The 20,532-nt window shown below is 43.2% G+C and overlaps 1 protein-coding gene across 4 annotated transcripts in view; it reads right to left on the bottom strand.

Annotated features, from left to right (window-relative positions):
* Positions 1-20,532, bottom strand: part of ctdp1 (CTD (carboxy-terminal domain, RNA polymerase II, polypeptide A) phosphatase, subunit 1) — a 43,131-nt gene that overhangs the window by 3,263 nt on the left and 19,336 nt on the right. For 2 of the 4 annotated variants that reach the window (XM_034544654.1, XM_034544655.1), the window contains exon 12: positions 14,837-15,069. In XM_034544654.1, coding sequence (XP_034400545.1) covers positions 14,837-15,069 — 233 coding nt within the window. The other 2 variants (XR_004610100.1, XM_034544656.1) reach the window with 2 other exon arrangements.

Below are 20,532 nucleotides of genomic sequence, written 5' to 3'. Positions count from 1 at the left end.
CGGCAATCCTGTTTTTTTTTATTTTTTTTAATTTAAGTTCATCAAACCAATTTACACTACACAATATGTTTGTTTTTTAAAAGGTAAGATTTATTAAAAATATTTATTTTAATGAGCTAAATGAATAGATACATTCAAATAATAACAATGTACTCGTATAAATGCGAGGGAGGAAACCTTTGAAACCAGGATACAACTGGGGCGACTGGGTCTCAGTGGTAGAGCCCTTCAAATCAGAGGATCGCAGGTTCGATCCCCAGCAGGGACATGGACTGGTGGAGCGGTGTAGGAATGGGTGAATGGTTAGTTAGAGTCCTGATGGGTGGACTGGAGCCCATCAGTGTGTGAGTGGACCATACGAGTACAGGTCCTTTGAATCGAGTCAACAGAAAGGTCGGCCCAAAGCCCCGAGAGAGCACTTTAAATCAAGCGGCTGTCAGGTGACACAAGAGGCACCGCGGGCCGACCTGTCAGGTGGTAAATATTTATGCAACTATATAAAAATATATATTTGAAGGGGGGGAAAACGGAGGGGGGGACCAAATGTCCCCGTTGTCACATTTCCCGAGACACACACGGACGTTGAGGCCGTTACTTGGAGATGTCGTTATCTCTTTGTACTATACGGGGAGTGTGATTGCATTAGGGGGGGGGGGGGGCCTGAACGCATCATTACAGACACACAAGTGTTACAGAATGGCTCGTATAAGTCAGGAAACAGATGCCCCAAGACGAGGATGCATTTCTACCAGACTGTGTGTGTTTAGGTCCAGACAACACTGACTCCGTGGAGCATGCAGATGGGCAAAGACTTTACAGGATCGGGGCGGGATTGGGTTTTAATCTAGTCATGCAGAGCATCCATCACTTCTGATTGTGGTACGCTCTTACTGATGGAAGTCTGAGGCTGCGAACTCTACCCGAGGACTCAGTTTTTTTCGGGCTGTAGATGAAGGAGGCAGAGAAAGAGACGAGGAGAGAGCCTTGCAAAAAGAGACTTCAAACACTTCTGACAACGCCGCTTACAGCGAGAAGGAAGGAAGGAAGGAAGGAAGGAAGGAGGGGTTGAGAGAGAAAGAGGGCGCGAAGAGGCAAAGGGAGGAAATAAAGTGTGAAAAGAGGAGGAAACGGGTGGGAGAGGGAGGTAAAGAACTAAATAATCAACTTTTCGGGACTCTAATCTTCTTGGTTTGCTGCAGAGTCGTCCCCCCCCCCCCCCCCCCCCCCCCCCCCCCCCCCCCCCCCCCCCCCCCCCCTTTCCATGTATCCCATATCATACACAGCAGATGTGTCAATGCAGTTGTCGTTAGCCGTAAACCTCCCGTCCCTCACGCTCCCGCATGCAGCGAGCCGATAAGCGGCTCGGTTGAAGACAAACAAACTGAATCCCTTTTCATCTCCTCACCTCTCTCTGTACGATGTCGGCTGCATCATGCGTCTCATTAAAAAAAAAAAGGCATAACCCGGAAAGTTTGTCTCATGCACGGCTTTAACTGCTCGTATCTACAAATGTTTTTTTGTTGTTTTTTTTGCACAATGCATGTGTTGCAACACGGTTGTCAACCACGTTTAGATTCACTTACCTAGAGACTGGAGGTTATTAGGAATAACTGGAAACTGAACGTAAACGTGCATATGTATATAGTTGCTGTATCGCAAATAGACAGGTGGCAGTTTTGACAAAAGGTAAATTAAGGTTATTTTCCTTCACAAAGTTTTCACTAGACTGTAGGAAAGAAATAACCTTGCTAACGCAACGTCCCAGAGCGCCGAGCGTGACAAAGGTGTGATGCAACTCGTCAACTGTATGATTCACTGTCAGTGTCATTTATATCCCCCCCCCCCCCCCTCCCAGTCATCCGTGTGCGTCTGCATCAAACCGCCCACATCTCCGGCTCCGCCGCAGGCAGCGGGATCACATTAAAGCTCCCAGGGGGTCCTTTCGTATACGAGACGCTTCTTTTTCTCTGCGTTAGCGACGGCTTTAAACGAAGCTGCAGGCGTCTCTTTCTTTTGGACTCGGGACAGCTGCTTCATAGAGGACATGGTTGTTCTTCTTTTCTTACAGGTTGGGACGGTGGGACATGAGACGTATATATCCAGTAAACTTGTGTGTTCCTTGTGGCGGAGCGGTCCACGAGTCAATAAACAACCGTGACGTGTCGCAGGAAGTTCTGTTCCAACGCTGCTTCACTCATTCGTAAGCTCGCGTCGTCCCTGCTCATAAAAACATTGGAGTTTCTTTTGTTGCTTTTCCATCGAGTGTCTTTAACAGACGTATGCAAACGACCCTGTTGCCCCCCCGCCCCCCCCCCGCTGTCGGCTTCGTCTCTCACAAGCATTAAAGCGAGCAGACGACTCTAAAAAGAAAAGAACAGTGACAAATATACAATGGCTCCGTATCCGAAGCTCAAGGCAGCTCCGAGGACGCCCTCGGGGGGGGGAGGGGGGTCCCGATGGAAACTCTGACGCAGGCAACGCGACATGAAACGAATCGATGAACAAATCGCACGCTTCGCTTGATTCACGTGTTCGTTCGTCGCGGGAGCGACTCGGCGGTCACGTGTTCAAAAGTCAATCCGTGTGCAACTGGAGAGTTTAAAAAAAAGGGCTCGGCATCAATTCTTACACCGAGGTATCCGGACTTTTGATCTCAAATAAAAAAAATTTAAAAACTGTAAATCCTGCAATTCAGAATGACTAAAAAAAAGTAGTGCACTATACTTTTGACAATGCATTTTGTTCTTTCTTTTAAAAATCAATGAGAAAAATCACTGTAAAAATGTCTGAATTCTCACCAGTGAGGAAACAGCTGTGTGTCTTGTGTTTTTTTTGATATCGCACATTTGATTACCGCGTTTCGAGGTGACGACGAGCCTTCATTCCCCATTCAGCCAACAAAAAGAAAACGGTGTTAAAATCCAGATATCGACATGTTGGTGCATTGCTAGATAACCCCATCAACTCCCTATATATATATAAATAAAGTATATATACATAAATACGGTCTCTCTGTGGTTTTCCTTTACTTCCTGCAGCTGAGGTCATTATAATGTTGATTCAAAGCTATAATACTAAGATCCGCTACTGTCTGAAGCAGAAACTTTGGGTGGATGTTCTTTGATAGGACACGGGACTGAATTTTAAACCTTTCATCTCAGAGACGAGGTTGACTTTACCGAGGAGCATCAAAAGGGAAGGTACACGCTGCATTATGAACACCGGCATCTAAAAAGATATCAAATAAAAATCCACAGATGAAAATCAAGTGAAAATGGATTTTTGAAGAGCAGCATGACTACTTTGATACTCCCACAGCCCGCGTTCTCCTCATCAGGACACGCTGTGGGCGGAGAGCACAAAGAATATCCTCACAATTCCCGATTGCCCGACTATGACGAGGTGGCACCCGGCGAGGGACTCCTCTCTTCACACCTCTACTGACGACATCAACGAGACGACTCAAATCGGGCCGTGGTTAAAGAGTCTTTTGTTTTGATTGAATCAGGTTATTTTGAACAGGATGTCGGGGGATAGAGAAAACACTTCCCTGATGACTATTCTCCATTCAGTTGTTTCACGGTATCTTTTCTTTATCCTTTAGACAACTAGAACATCAGTATTGGCTCATCAAATACCCGCAAACTTAAATTTAGTCTCCCTATTAATGGGAATTAATAAGTCGCAAATAAGTTTGTTCATAAGATGTCTTTGTACCATCGACCGCTGTCACAAAACTACGAGCGAAGCATCGCTCTAAAAATTAAGTAGATAACGCTCAAATAAAAACATTTTTAAAAAAAGGGATGCAACACAGCTAATATGCTACGGTAGCTTCCTCCATATTTATGGATTCTCCAGCACCTCCGTGGCCCGAACAAGTGAAACGTCAACAAAACTACCGACGTCGTCGCTGCGAAACCAATCCGATAAATCGTGACGATTCCTTTTCGAATGGGTTTTAAAAAAAAATCGCAGCTAACTTTTGGAAGGCCCGTCCGCCTCCCAAAACCTCACGAGTCATTCCCAGAAGCCCTTTTTGGAGGATTGGCGACGTCACACTTGGATATAAATCTGGGGTGCGTCTTTGACTTCTTAATTCACCGAAATGCTCCCGCACAATTATTACCGTCCCTATTGCCGTGAAGCTGAATGAACCGTCTCCGAATGTTGTGAGATCCAAAGTAACAAAAAAAAAAGAAGAGGTTTTGACTGAATGCACAAAAAAACCCTTCAAATGCACCGCGTACATAACCTGGTAGAACTGTCAGAGAATGACGCTGGTCTCTTCCTCTATGCCATATACACTTTTGTGCGTGTGAAATAGCTCATGCATGCGCGTACGTACATGCGGTGCTAAACAACGGCTATTAACAGGCCAGCCTCCCCCCCTGAGATGCATCTCTCTGCCTCATAGCGAGATCAAGCCCAACCAAGAGCATAAATAGAAAACACAAACTGCCTGCATCACCAGGTTTGGAGCCACGAGGGAAACTGGGTCAGATTACTTGCAGTTTTTTTCCCCTCCTCCTCCTCCTCTGCTTATGTATTCCTCCTTCCTCCTCCTTTCACATATATGAAAAGCCTGAGTAAGCGTTCCTATTTCCGCCTCTCTCGCCGGGATCATTGTGCCGCTGCTCCGCACCGTTGGATTCGGTGCGAGCTGGCGAGGACGAAGCCGAGCGAAGCGGACCGCCGTCGACGTCGTTTTTTAATAAATAAAAAAAAACACGTTACACGTTGGCGCCGCTTCGAAAGCAGCTTTTGGGATTCAGGTGTCGGGGTCTTCGTTGTCAGCCGTGTCCCCGCGGGGCCGGATTGACGGATTGACGGACGCCGTGAGGCGAGACATCTCTTCTACTCGCACAGCTCTTATGAATATCTTTGATGGCGTTTAGTGTGCAAAACGAGTAAAAAAGGTGAAGAAGAAAAAAAACTAAGTGGCGCACAAACACGGTCACTTGTAGTTCGGCTTGGGGAAAAACACAAATTTGAGACGGGAAGCACTGAATAATTTGTTTGCCTCCACCAACCACACAAGTTCAAAACGCCATCCCTTCATGTCTTTTCTCCTCTTAGATATTTGTGTGAAATTATTAGCATATAAATGCTTGAGCAAGGGCCCAAAAATTGGCCACGCAAATCGAATCAGTCCATCCTTGACCTGGACGTGTTTACCAGACGGCAACTCAAGAAGTTACATGGAAGTCTATGAGAAGATGACCTCACTTCTAACTTGATTCATTACATCAGTAAACGTTGTAAACATGAGTTTTTTGGTCTCAATCTCTAGCTTCAAGTCTTCTTCGACACAGCGTGATGTTCATTTAGCGAATGATGGTCAAATAGACGACACAGCGGGGTATGCTTTATGAGGCGACCGTGTTACTGCATACGGCCTCCAAATTTGGTCACCGCCTTTCATTTGCTGCAAAAGAAAAAATATATATATATATCAATGCCGAACTTGAGGCTCCAAAGACGTCCGTCCACAAACCAATGGAGGATTCTACCACACGTCTATAACAAAATGTGAAGAAATACCCTCCTTGCGTTCACGAGAATGGACCTGAACCTGAAAACATGGCGCCTCCGGCCAGCGCAGAAAGTAACCGTCGAAGGGGAACCACTGTGCACACTCACGCAACTTCAATTAATTTGATAAGCCGACCTTATAGCAACTCCAACCCACCGGAATTCACCTTTCCGGCAGCAGCAGCAGCAGCTTGTCTGGAGGCTCTGTTCACTGAAACAGCCCTGCAGGCTACAGCTGATTGCACCTGGAAAACCACCACGAGGCTCGGTGCACCAGAAGCAGCTCTTGGGCCTTTTTACAATAAAAAAAATAAAATAAATAAATCCTGCTTTAATTAGATATTAATCAGATGAGGGAAATATTGTTTAAAGTGACAAGCTAAACTCAATTAGGCCAAGTCTCTCTACGAGTTGGAAAAAACGGCGTTCGTGAATGCAAATAGAATCATTTGAGCATAATACCGGAGCGATAAAGTGCCATTAAAGCAGTCTTTAGGGGTCCGATTCTCAAAAAAACAATGACCCACAACAGGGGCCTCGGGTACGGGCGTTCTAATTGGGAAAGCGCATGGAGTCGAACTCTATATATTTCGATAACAGCCCTACGGCCTTTGTGAGCTTTTTCTACGCACCGGATACTCAAATGGAAACGAACGGCACGAAAAATGCGTATTGCGTAATAACGGATAGCACGATTCCACCCCCCCCCCCCCGGTGGAGATTAACAAAAAAAAACACTTTTGGCTTGGGTAAATATTAATTTTTTTAAAACCCATAAAAAACAAAATATATTAGAATGTCCTTAATAATGGTAGTATGCAAAAAAAAAAAAAACATGCATGCAAATGAGTGGATTATTAAATACCATTTGTTGGATATAAAAAGGTACCCTGCGGAGTACCATTTCTTCTTGCAGAGAGGGTGGAAATACATTTAAATGTTATTCAGTCTCAATAACTTCTACCAAGAAGATAGCGCAGCCCGTATTTAGCCGAAGAGGACAAAGACAAAACTACGCCAGAGGAAATTGTGAATTGAGACGTCGAGCGAATTCAAATATGAGCGGTCGCTGTCGGAAAAGAAGGTCTCTCGCTCGCTTTGTCACAAAAGACTCGACGTGAACATCGTTGCATTCAATCCAAAATCGCTTTGTTCGATCAAGTCGGGGGGGGGGAAAAGAAACCGAAACGAACACTTTTTTTTTTTTTTTGCAAAAGAACAAAAGACATTAATTAGAGGAATTGAATGCGTCGGAAATTGTTTTAGTCTTCATTCAAAAGATAATTGTTTTTTGTTTTTTTTACACTGCTTAAAAGTATAATGCCTACAAATAACCTGGAGGAAGCCAGGGGAGATTAAGAGTAACAATAATTACATAACTGGCTCCGCGAAGGAATTGTGTTTCACACTGAATGATTTAAATGTTTCTTTTTAAAAAGCAGTCAAATGAGGACGGACATTTAATGAGAACATGTAGTCCATACGTACACAAGGCTTTCTGTTAATCCCCAGTATGAGGGCACGGCGCCACACTAGAGGAGACAGCTATCTCCGGGAGAAGAAGACTAAAAGGATCAAATGAAACAGGAGAATATGCAAAAATGAAAATAAAAAAAAGGTACTGCGGTGGAAGAAAAGAGAGAGGCAGATTCTCGGCACGCCGAGATAGGCGATACTTTTATTTTCCTCCTTTTTATCTCGAATGCTGCACAAAAAGGGAGTTTAAATGCTGATGAGAGCAGCCGCCTCTTCTGTTCTGCTGTTTGGAGAGGAAGAAGATAAGCCGTGGCATTTAAATAATAATAAAAAAAAAGGGGTTTTCAGCGGGTTCTGCGGCGTTCTATGCGAGGGGGAAAAAAACGGGCAGAACGTTTTGAGGATCTCGGTGAAGTTGATTTTTTTGTGCCCTTTAATAGAGATTGTTTGCTCACACGTGTGGAGAAAATAATCAAAACACTGCTCATCGTGTTACGTAACGGAGCCGTTTACCAAGCGAAGGCCGAAGGGGTGTTTCCACAAGGATAAGAATATATTTCTTATTTTAAAAGTGCCACTTGTGAACGAGCCGTAACAGAGGACGCTGAAGTCCCACCGGCTGTGCGGTGAGGCTGTCGCGTTGCAATTCGACGAGACGATGAATGTCAAGTACGGTAATTTACTGGAGCTGCGCCTACTGATTATTGAGAAGAAGTTGACGCCGGAGAGTGAAAGCATCCATTGTTTTATTGGGGATATTTGAGTCCTGGTGGGTTGGTTCGGAGGTTCATCCACAAAACAAAGTCGTAACTGACAAGTCGGCGAGACGGCAGTGAGATCCAGGGAGTGGGTTCCCCCCCACTGGGTGGTCATTTTAAAAAAAGGATATCAAATAAAAAAAGGGATCTAGACTTAAAAGTGCAGTTTGGTAAGCGTTAAACTGTCTAAATGCAATTCGACCAGCTGCAGAGAAAACACGATTCCACCGACAGTAACGTCCCAAATTGACCTCGGAATCAACATTTAGCCCCATTTTACACAATTCCATGGAATTGGGAAAAGATGCTTTTGAAGTCCACGACACCCCAGATTATGTAATGAGATGTATAGAGATTGATGTATTTTTTTTTGGGCCTAAATTCTTACACGTCCCTGTTCACCCTCACTGAGAACCCATGCAGAGAATACAGACAATGAGAAAGTTCTCCATTCTCTCAGTGTGTTGCGTCACAAACCGGCCGGGTTGGCAGACTCCAGCATGCTGCACGCAGCTTACTGACGCCACACTGGATGATTTCAAGGAAATTAAAACTTCAACTTTTATTTTTTCCCTCTCCAAAGAGTTCTTGGAGTCATGGGCTTTTAAAACTCTGCACTTCAGTACAGGGGGTCCTGAACCGATAGTGACCGGCTAAGACAATGTTGGCCAGTTTCATCAGGTCCAAATTGTCACCGGCTAGAACCCGATAACGCGAGCTGTCCGGAGAATGAATCGGCTTTCAAGGGACATCTAATAGCATTGCTGAAGTGTGTGTGTGTGTGTGTGTGCGGTTGATTTGGTTCAAAGATGAGTTTCAGTGTGTAGATGGGGGCGCCATAGGTTTTGCGAAAGGAAACCATATTTTCTGCATAAAATAAAAGGGTTATTTTCTTGATGCCTCGATGAATCTCGGGGTGCCGGGGAGAACAGGCCGTACTTGCTGCTGGAAACGCGCCCCCCTTCCCAAAAGAAATAAATCAAATTTGTGTCAAAAAACGATGTCAAACCTGGGAAGCAGAACTGGTGGGAGAGAAGGGCTCATTCTAAATTCAGAGATACGGACATCGCGTCCCGTTTCGTCCGCAGGGTTTTCGTGCAGAAGAATTCAACTATTCAATAATACACAGAATGCAGTTTAATAAAACATATTCCAGACAGCGGGGAAAAGCCAAAACAACGTCTGCTCGGAAAAACAAACAAGCGTTACACTATTGTGGACGCCGTCGTTTTTTTGATAATCACATCTGATAATGACACCTAATCTATTCTTATTTCACGTCCTCTGAAGACTTTCCAAAAAAAAAAAACGGGTTTGAGTGCCTCCTGCAGGTATTTGAATGAAAGAAAAAAGGCGCCGCGCCCCTCTGGAGCCACGAGAAGCCTCACGACTACTTACGTGTCGAAACATCGACGTACAAGCTTTTGATAATTCATGTACACAAACCGCAGAATCAGCACAAACGCATGCGGTGCAGAAGCACGCCGTGTTGTCCCTTTACTGCCGACGACAGCGGCCCATTCGGTTCAACCCATTGCCCAAAAAATGTGCCCTCGGGTTTATTGCCGTGGTGACCATTAGGTGGAACATTCCCCATGTGACTGGAGGACGGCCTCCTGGGAACAGTGTTTCTTTTCTTAGCTTTATTTTATGATGCAGGAACCCTGCCGAGTCAGATTCACCAGTTATTCATTGATATTAAACCATCAAATTACTGCCCCACGAAAAAGGACAAATGCAGGATCAGCGTAGTTTAAACACTTAATTGCATTTTAACGAGCTGTAAGTGGTGAAAATTTTAGTCTGTAATATTCTCTCTCTGCAAAAACTGCAATTGGTGCATCTTTACTTCACTTTTTCCTGCAATTTGATGTATTCGACAATTAGTAAATGAATGGAGAAGTTCTTTTCATGGTTAAATGTAATAATTCAATCATATATATATATATATATATATATATATATATATATATATATATATATATCTCATGTGTAATACCTCTCTTGAACACCAATACAGGCCAGGACTTCGACTTCATGATAACAATAAAATCTTTTTCTCAACATGAGACGGCCCTCCATAACGTGCTAATGGGGATTAAAAAGTGCAGGTCAGGACTATTAATCTTTTTTTTAAAAAGTGACAAAAAGTAGAGCATCATTAGCTTTTATCCTTCACGGGAGTAAAAAAATTGATTAAAAAAAAAAGAAAGAAAAAGGAAAAAGGTTCATACTTCAATCCGGCTTGCTACAGAAAAGAAATGGCCAAAGAGAGACTAACAGGCAGGGAAGTAACGGAGAGAAGACCCGGTTTCATTAATACCATTAATAGGTATCTCTTTGATATCACACACTTCAAAAAGAAGACTTTATGCCGCGCTGCACTTCCATCCCACGACTGTTTAAAAAGTCCACTCTGAGGGACTTCTGTCGTCAACCACCGACCTGAACGGGGACCCTCGATTATTCTCGACCGCAGCGGAAGCTTCCAGTGAAAAGACGCAGGTTTCCATGTCTGACCCGAACGTCTAATGCTTTGGTTTGAAAGGAGAAGCAGCTGTGTTCAGTGAGAACGCTCTACTTGCTCAACTACCTCCAGCACGTTAGCATATCCAGTAGTTTCTCAAATAAATGTAGAAAAGCGTAAGAATATGATTATTTCACATCTAAATCCTTCTATTGGCTCCCCCAAAAAATGTTTTTATACACATGAAAACAAATCTGGGTCACATATCTCTAAATATTTAAGAAGAACAGCCTCTCTGAAGAGAGTGTAAACATAAACATGGCGAGGCTCCACTGTAAAAGACATTTTTGTCACTCTTCCCAGACTGAGGACTGGAACATGTGTTTGCGTCCACGTGCATTGACGAAGGACACAACAGCCTTTTTCACCTTCCGCGCTGCGCAAACAGCGACACAAAAGAAACACACACACACACACACACACACACACACACACACACACACACACACACACACACACACACACACACACACACACACACACACACACACACACACACACACACACACACACACACACACACACACACACACACACACACAGAAACTGGAAAACATCGGGTTCAAAACACATCCAACGAATAGGGGTCAAAAGAAGAAGAAGATGAAAAGCATTTTGAATTCGTCCTCCCGAAACAACCCGCTTGCCGCCGCCTCCTCCTCTCCGCCGACGTTATAACAACGTGCGAACTCAAGCGGACAAGTTTCACACTTTCCTCTTCACATTTCGGGGAGAGAAAGCGGTGTCGTGATGATGAGAGCGCCTGAATAGATGTCGCGTCTCACCTTGAGAGACGGGAAATGAAGAAGTGAGGCGAACCGATAAACCCGCCAACGGGTCTAATTGCTGCAGAAGCCCTGAGGGAAAAGTGCGCGTGGTAAGTAGAGCCCATTGTGTTAATGTTATTAAAAAAAAAGAGACGGTAGTTAATGAAGGCTTCGACGCATACCTCAGCGTCTTGACATCCAACTCAAAACCGAACGGTCTCGTAATTGGCGCCGAGTGGCCAACACGCCTCGAAAGACGAGAGCAAGGCGGATAATTGTCCCGGTCTTCTTTTTTTCCGTCCTCGAATCGTCACCAATTAAGAGAACAGAAGTCACTCAAATCAACTGAACGACGCCGGCAGTCACTAAAAAAAAAACATTCATCTGCAGTTCGACGGCGGTTAGGAGCACATCCCCGAGCCGTGCGTCACTTCCTCCACTCGCTGACTGACGGACACTTTATCTTGATGTAATGTCATTTATTGCACCTTTTTAAAAAGTGGTTAATGTTGAAGATTTTCCTTTTAAATAAATGTCTGAATGAGGGCATAACAAAGTGGCGATTGAGGAAAGTATTGCACATTGTAAAAACTGAGAGAGACATTGAAAACATTACATCTTTATTCAAGAGGGGAGAGAGACGGGACACGTTGAAGTATTCATGAGGACATGGAAGAAAAAAATGATATGGACCTATGTGTACCTATCTTTTATTTATGATGCATATAAAACACTTCTTCCCTTCAATGATACCTCATCTCATGGTATTTAGTGGTATATATATATATATATATATATATGAATACATAAATAAATAAATAAAAAGAATAAAGATATTCCTTAATCCTGTTGATTTGCAGAAACAAGATTAAGAACAGAGCGGTTCTCAGCATGCCTGAAGTGCTCTTCATTATACATTAAATTAAGCCAAAAGCTGCTCACCTGTATTAAACAAAACTTTGAGTTTATAATTTTGGTAACTTTTGCTCACAGTTTGCACATGATATATCATGTATGTAGTTTCATAGTTTTGATGGATGCAAGAAAGACGTATTTTCTGTTCTGAATAAAAGAGGCGGTGCAAGAAATAGGAGCAAAGAGCAGATACGAGAGACGCTCGCATCACTACGGTATCTTAGCAACAGATGTATGTCTATTTTGTGCAAAATATAAAGAAAGTGTGTTGCTATCATTAAAACAACAACTTCAACGCGGGCAACAATACTTTAACCCCGATGATGTCATCAGGGTCATTGTGGGGTTAAACTAGTCAGAATATAACAGTCAGATTATCTTGACTATTCAATTCATTTAATTTTTGTGAGTCCTCCAAATTTATGGAAGTGCAATACTACATTAAGGAGTAGAAATATGCTCTTGTCTTGAAGGAAAGTAATACACATATATTTATCCTTTATTCTAGTTATAAAAAAAAGGGAGGAAATTATACATTTAGTTTCGTGTAGGCCTTTTGCGGTTCAAAATAAAGTGCGTAACCGTACAACACGGCTTTTCTGCCTGTTAAATCTTTAATGCGAGGACTTTTTTTTTGTACGGAGGTCCTACAGGAATATGTGAGGTAGAGCAGAGATAAGGCTCTCACCAAATGTGTGCCCATTACTGATGTTTGAGGAAAAAAAAACGGTTTCTTATTTCAGAAAGAAAGAAAGAAAGAAAGAAACCAGAAAGAGACAGAAGGAAGTATAAGAAGGAGTGCATTAAAATTACATGTCACCTTATGAAGCGTATCAGAGCTCATGCCAGGGCATCACACTGGGTTCAGGTACAAGAGGCAGGCTGTGGTATTAGTAGGGTGTCGGACCCAATAATAAAAGAAGGAAAAGGAGCATCGTGCTGCTGCCTGGGCAGCCGTGAAGACACCCCCCCCCCCCCCCAACAAGGTATTAAAAAGGTGTACCAATCAGAGCAGTGAGGCTGAACATGGACTCACGGACAGGAAACCCGAGTCAGCACAAAGAGGTGCAGAGGCTCAGCGTGTGGACTGAAGTGTTATGTTTGTTATGCGTTGAAGACGTTGAAATGACGCACGTTTGCATGCGATGAGACGCTTTAGATTAAGGGGGGGGGGGCTGCAAACAACGCTTATAAATGACTTGTAAATAAATCAGTAACGCACATAATTTGGAAAAGGTAAAATAGATTAAACTTGAAGAGACTCAGACAGTTTAGAGGCTGCTAAAAGCTCAAATGCGTCTCTCCCTCCTCTTCCCGTTAGAAACAATGAACGTCCTCTCAGGAGGATCTTGCCGAGTCATCGCATATGGCCTCTTTTCTCCTGCCAGAAACTGATGTGTGCAAAAGGTTAAGATATCAACTAATCACTCATTATATCACGTTATTATATACTTAGGATTTGTTTATGAAGATCTCACGATTTACGAAAAGGTTTACGACACATTTGTGATTTGTTACCACATCGCGTATTAATCATTTGCACACATTTACAAAATGTTTCGTTGGCGATACATCGTTTATTTCACCCATGAATTAATCATGACTGATTGTTATTACAAAAAGCATTGCAGACAAATCTCATTTTAATACTCGCCGTAGTGGAGTAAATAATTGAGCGTTGATTACACGGGGACATGTGCAAATGAGTGTGTGTGTGTGAGTCACATCGGACACGTTTTCAGAGTGTGATGCATTCAAGGGCTCTGATGCGAGCGGAGCAAGAAAAGCCGATAAAGATTCAGGTTCATTAAAATGGATTCGGAGAGCAAAAAAAGAGACAGTGAAGCAGAAGACTGACAGTGAGGCAACGACTACCTGTCAAATACAGAATAAGAAGAAGCCTAAAAGGCGTGGAGAGGCTTTCCCTTTTTTGAGGACCCTATATCATTCTACTTATTGCCAAATAAGTGTGTGTGTGTGTGTGTGTGTGTGTGTTCTTTCCAGAGAGCAACACAACGGCACAGTCCAGATAACCGAGAGATCCGTCCTCCAAAGAAGCCACTACAGGTGAGGAGAGTCATGTGTTGTAACCGTGACGACAGCATCAATCCCACCACCCCAGCAAAAAAAAAAAAAAAAAAAAAACGGGAAGCGTACGGGCGAATATTATAATAATAATAATAATAATAATAATAAGCTACGGGTGCATAAAGGCTCTCCTTCAGCGAGGAGAGACTCCGATGTGTTCAGAAGTCTCCGACCGCCCGCTGTCTGTTTCAAATTTGTCTCCATGGCAACGGACCAGACCGTCTGGCATCAGGCACAGTTGATGAAGTGGCGCGTTATGATAATAGTCAAGAGGAGAAGGGGGAAAAACACACGGGACATTTTTTTTATTTATTTTTTTTAATTCAAGGATATTCGCCGGGGTTTCGAGTCTTTTTCCACGCGGAGGTTTTTTTTATTTCACGGCGTGCAGGAAAGAAGAGCGTGAGGAAACGTGACAGTAAATATTCGGGCTAAAGATAAAGCCCGAATTGACATCCGTGTGCATTTTACCTAAAGTCCCAGAAGTTGGTGCGTCTTTAGCTTCCGTTTTGGTTTTATATATATCTCATAATCCCCGAATAAGCTGGTAGTTGTGGCAATTTGGAAGTTTAGAGAGAGCTGCATGCTACGTTTCCATTTCATCTCTCCCTCGTCTTCCTCCTGATCCAACAACAGGTGGAAGGTGTGCGCGTGTCGCGCTAAACTCTAGGCCCCGCCCCCCTTTTTAGTGCTCCAATCGAATGCGTAGGATTTGAATTTTTAAATCCCTCGAGTAAACCGTACACTCAAGAGGATGTTCTGAGGCTCACCTTGTCACACCGCCCTCACTGGATGCCGTCTGGATCCTCTCCTCCACGCTCACCGCCTGAGGACCGAGCTCTCCTCCTGGTGCTGCTGTTGTTGTTGTTGTTGTTGTTGTTGCTAGCTGTCCAGCTCCTGACCGCCGCTGCCGCCCTTCGTCCTCCACCTCCTCATTACCGGGCTTCTCCTTCCCTCGGCCCTCACTTTCGTTGTCGCTCTCCTCTCCCAAGATGTCGTCCACCTGTTTTTTGTGTGTTTTTTTTGGAACGCAGATTCCAGTTAATCATCTAGTTCAATCTGGAAAGTGGTTTTCCTTTTCACAATAATTGGGTTACATGGTGATTAAACTGTCAATTAAGCAATTAAAGACCAATTAAGATTGTAAAAAAGATAGTTTTTATAAACCCACAACATAAAAACAATTGATAAGGATCCCTTTAAGGAATAGTTCTACCTTTTTGGAGATACGCTTATTTCTTTCTTGCCGAGAGTCGAATGAAGAAACCGTTACCGCTCTCGTGTCTGTACAGTAAATGTGAAGCTACAGCCAGCAGCAGGTTAGCTTAGCACAAAAACTGGAAACCGCAAACCTGGCTCCGTCCAATAGATGAATACAAATAAAAATAAAAAATACACAAAGGCAGTCTTCACTGGACGGCCACGGTAATAAATAATATATTAAACAGGCGTTGATTTAATTTGTCCTTTGCAAATGGACTAATGTTTGAGGTTGGGTAATAAACTCATAAAATTGTTTACCATGAGAAAAAAACATTAGTGCAGGATATTCTGCAAACAACGTCCTCCACCAACTCATCAATCTTCTATTTCTGTGAGCAGCTCATAATTTACTCTGCCCCAGAGGGTCACTGATTATTATAGAGCAGGTTGGCCAATGAATCAATGGGAAATGAGAGGTGAATACAGCCAGAGAGAGCATGCCGTCTCGGAATGGGTTGCTTTAGTGGGTGGTTGTCCTCCAATTACATTTGCCGAATCAAATATAAATGAGAATGACCCCTGCAGGGCAACAACAGATTACAGGGTGGGATACAAATTAGACAGGGGCTTTGGTTGGCTCCCTAACCCGTCAACAACACACAAATCGCTCTACGACGTGCCTCCAGCACCAAAAGTCAGTCAATGAGATGGACGAAGGCCAATCAGGAGGCGTGAAGCTGACACACACACGGTTGGGCGTTAACGTTTCCAAAAAAAAAAATAGCTTTTAATGTAAATATCATTACGGTTTATGTTCTCCGACACAAAAAGTGAAGAAGAATTCACATCTCAGTTCGACTTTAAGTAGAGCATGAAACTTTAAATTTGTTAAGAACACTTTCGTGACTTTTTAAGCAAACGAGCAAACTTTTATGTGCAGAAATAGAAAAATAAAAGTCAATTTCGCTGATACATTTTCCCAGGCAGTGGCATAAAAGGTACTTTCGGAGCACAAAATATATATATATATATATATATATAAAACAAAAAGGGCAAAACACTTCCCTGTTCTGTGAAGGTATCAGAGCAGTTTTTAAATCTACCGCTGACAAATACCACCCAGTACAATATATATGGAGCAATTTTAGCCTCTGACCGCCACCCTTTAAATAAAATCTGAAGTTGGTGCAGTAATGGTGCATTGACAACCATCAGCATCCATTTCCTGGACGTAATTATAAAAAAAAAAAGGCCAATGAAAAGAGCCCACGGTGAAACCTTTCAAAGCACAGCACGGCGCCCACTCATAGCTACTTCACACTCGGGTTATTGGTCTGGAGCAATAATACAGCAGCAAACAACCATCATCGATGTAAAGCTATAGCAGAGTAATAATGTCTCCCCGAGCGTCGCTCCGTCTCCGAGTGTGTTGTAATTCGAGGGCTCCGTCTGTGATTCGTTAAACGCAGACGTTCCTGCCGGTAACGGCTGATTAAAAACATCCCGACCAACAGTAAAACACGTTCGGCTCCGTTGCCAATATTATGCGCTGTTAGCTGGGAGCCTCCACCATGCTGAGAGCCATGCGGAGGCACTAGATAAGCTCCGTAACTACCCCGTAGTAGTACTGGGATCGCTTCTCCGTCTGGGGAGGAAGATGTGACACAAGGGCTAAATATACATTAATAACAATGAAAGCAGATTAGATGTTTTCCTGTCCAGCAAAGCCCATTAACTCTGGACACGGGCACACAGTTTCGGATCTGGAAGTTCAAACTACCGAGGAGGTCTTACTTTTACTGAAAGATTCATGTGCGACAAAAGCAGCCGGCAGTCATTCAATTTTTTAAATGAAAGCCGGTAAATTTAGGAGGAGCCGTTACTGTGGGGAGCGGTAAGAGCGATGGAGCCGACAGGGAGAAGGAAACGCGATCGAGTACATGATTGGTTATTTAATGTGGGCCAAGAGGAAGATAAGGGATTCACATTTATGGAGCAAAAGCCGAATGCCATACGACTACTCAGTGATGGGGCACGTCCCGTTATGGAGGATTCACATTTTTTTTGGAGGAGGAGGACAGGATGCAAGCTGGGAAGATATTGTCTTCTTTTCACCATCGTCTCAGAAAAGGTTAGTCGTGGGGGTGGGGGGTGGGGGGGGGCCGTTACATAACGCTGCACTGAAGAACTTAGCAAAGGAACAGGCTCAACACATGAAATGCTTCAGAGAGTTCATTCAGAGGGTTTTATTTTTCCTTTCATCAATGGTGTACTTTTCTCATTCTGTACGGCTTAGAAAAAACAAACAAAAAAAAAAACCTTCCTGATAGAATGGATGCTGGGACAAGCTGAGCGCTGGTTGGACAGCACCAACACACACACAGTCTTGCTTACTGCGACACATGCGACACAACGACTTCACCTTTACTGTTGCATTCTGGGCTATTAAATCGTTCATTCGGGCTGCTGGGGGACATTTTAGGATACACTGAGCTCCTCTCTCATCTTCTCTCTCTCTCCTTATGGATGAATTTACGTCTCATCGTTGGACCTTACCAACTCTACTTCCTCCCCGGAGTCTTTGTGCCTTCTCGCCTCATAGGGTCCATTGGACCTGGCGGTGTCTGAAGCCTGGTCCTGGCTCCTGACTGGCATGTTTTTTTGGGAGTATTTTCCAGATCCGATGTGAGGTCCTGGGACAGGGATGTCGTATGTGTGCAGATTGTAAAGCCCAATGAGGCACATTTGTAATTTGGGGCTATAGAAAAATAAACTGAATTGAATTGGCAAAAACATTAATGAAATCCAGTTGTGAAAATGTGCTTGTTGTCAAATATATGACATTAACCCCAAATAAAACCGCAAAACAAGCAATCTGAACATGTGGCCCTTGCCTTTGGGAAATCGGGACGCCTTTCAGCCGGGTCGACATCCATTGTTAAAAGCGTGTTCTGGCGAGGAACAATAATTTGACACCATTCTATCAGGCACATTACATTACATGACACGGTCACATCACATCCTACTCATCTGCTCTGCGAGGCCTACAAAAAAAAAAAATTAAAAAAAAGGATGCTAATCTCCAAGGACAGCATGACAGACAAATGCAATTATCGCCCGGGCGTTTCTCTAAATTTCCGAGCCTTCTTATCTTCTTATCTTATCGGAGCGGAAGGGCTGACGCTGCCTCACAGTTCCGAGACTGGCGCAGACGCTCGTCACCCCCAGTGATTTCAAAGGAACATATCTCACCTTGGATGTGGGCGATCGATACCTGAAGGCGAGCTGATATCAATGTGACTGATGAGTAGCTAGATCTCCTGTGATCCCAGGCTTTTATGAGCCATGTCTCCGAGAGCCACAATGCCGTCACACGAGCACTGTGTCTAAATCTTCACCTTCACTCTGTATAAAAAAAAAAAAATCATTCACAACGTAGCAACCGGATTTCCTTTCATTTTGGGGAGGGACAGAGCAGTCAAATCAGGCTCATTAGGCACCTAAAATGCATGTTTAAAAACTGAAATGTTGCGTATTTATTTACATGTTGACTTGTTGCTGGACAGGCAGGGAATGCCGACTGAAGCCTTTGGAGAGAGCCAAAGAAAATTATTATCCCCGGCTTGTCTCACTGGAACAATGAACAGAATTGAACCATTAACCTTAAATTGGTATCAACCGCGCTCTCAACCGTGAATAGGTTGCATTATCTAGAAAGGTTGTTTTTTTTCCCCTATGAGCAAAAATGCAGCGCCATCGTTAAATATGAAAAGGAAACGGCTATTTTCTAGAAATGATTACGGTAGATAGTACAAATCAACTGCCCCGTCGGACGCAGTTGCGTTTCAGCGCAACGCTTTTGTTTTACGGCCCCATAACGTTTCAGTTTTATCCTCCTGGGGAGTTGGTGGAGACCAAGACAGAGCCAAAAAGGAGAAGGGGAAAGGTTTTGACAGGTTTGGTTGACACTGACTCAGACACACAATGGCAAGATTATTAAAGTAATCAATATGCAAACGTCACAAGACCAGGCGAAGGTCTCGTGGCAATGACATCCATTATATTTATGAACATCTATTATAAATTTCCTGGGTTCTTTTTGTCTACACGTCCCTTGGTGCAACGAAGAAGCCGTCAACGAAGAAGCCGTCAACGTCTTACTTATTGTGTGCCATTTGGTCCCGTCAGTAAAATAAAGCCATTGTTCTAATGCTTACTGGAGAAGACTAGCTACCGTAGCCGGTCGTGGTGTCACATAGAGAAAAGTTAAATACCGATAGCAACCGATTAAGTAGTAATATGCGGGGCGCATTTTGGATTCATAAATGGTATAATCTATTTATATCCAATTTTTTTTTTGTTAGTTTTAAGCTTCTTAGTTTGAGGCAACATGGATTGCGTTCAATTGTATTTTAATAAATGATACATTTATTCAGATTGGTCTTAAATTAAAACCGAGCAACCTCTCCTGCCAAATAAAATCTAACGAATGACCGATGGTAGAAGATGGACGTGCGTGCGTGCGACCAGTCGCGGGCATCACTCAGCACAACAAGAGAACCGCAATTTCATGGAAAGGTCACCCAGTCGGTGCACGGCCGCGATTCTGTGTCCGGTCCGACTTGTGCGCATGTCGCTCCAGGTAAACTGACACATACCAGCGTGTAACCACTGGTGACATTCAGATGTAAGGCCGCCGGCACGACTCGGATGTGCACTTTGTTCCAGCCAATTAGGAATGGCTCTTTCACTTTGCCCCGAAGACCCGGAGTGTTTGAAACATCACAGACTGCCCTTTAGCTGAGGCGGTCCAAGGAGGGTGACATTTGAAACACAGTGCATCTACAAAAAAAAAGGACAAATTTCTTGGTGTTTGAGAATAATTTTGTTATGCTTACAAGACGTGAATAGTCCTTTCCCTTAATTTACAACCAGACTTCTTTTTTTTTTTTTTTTTTTAAAGCTAAAATCACAAATTTATAAACCAGAATATCACAGAAAGTTCAATCTATCACAAACCTCTAAAAGGCATCGTCACTTATCTTTGTAATTTTTTTATTGTGGGCTATTTTATATATAAAATAAACTGAATTAAATGTTATACTATGGCCAGAGATCAGAAGGAAACAGTCAGAGAATGCACCTGGTGAGCAAATTGTCCAAAATAAAGTAAATATTTAAACTGGTAAAAAAAATAATACATTTTATATATATATATATATATATATATATATATATATATATATAAAAATAAATAATATAG

This window comes from Cyclopterus lumpus, chromosome 11, assembly GCF_009769545.1.
Source record: "Cyclopterus lumpus isolate fCycLum1 chromosome 11, fCycLum1.pri, whole genome shotgun sequence".
NCBI lineage: Eukaryota > Metazoa > Chordata > Actinopteri > Perciformes > Cyclopteridae > Cyclopterus > Cyclopterus lumpus.
This window is presented reverse-complemented; position numbering and strand designations above follow the sequence as displayed.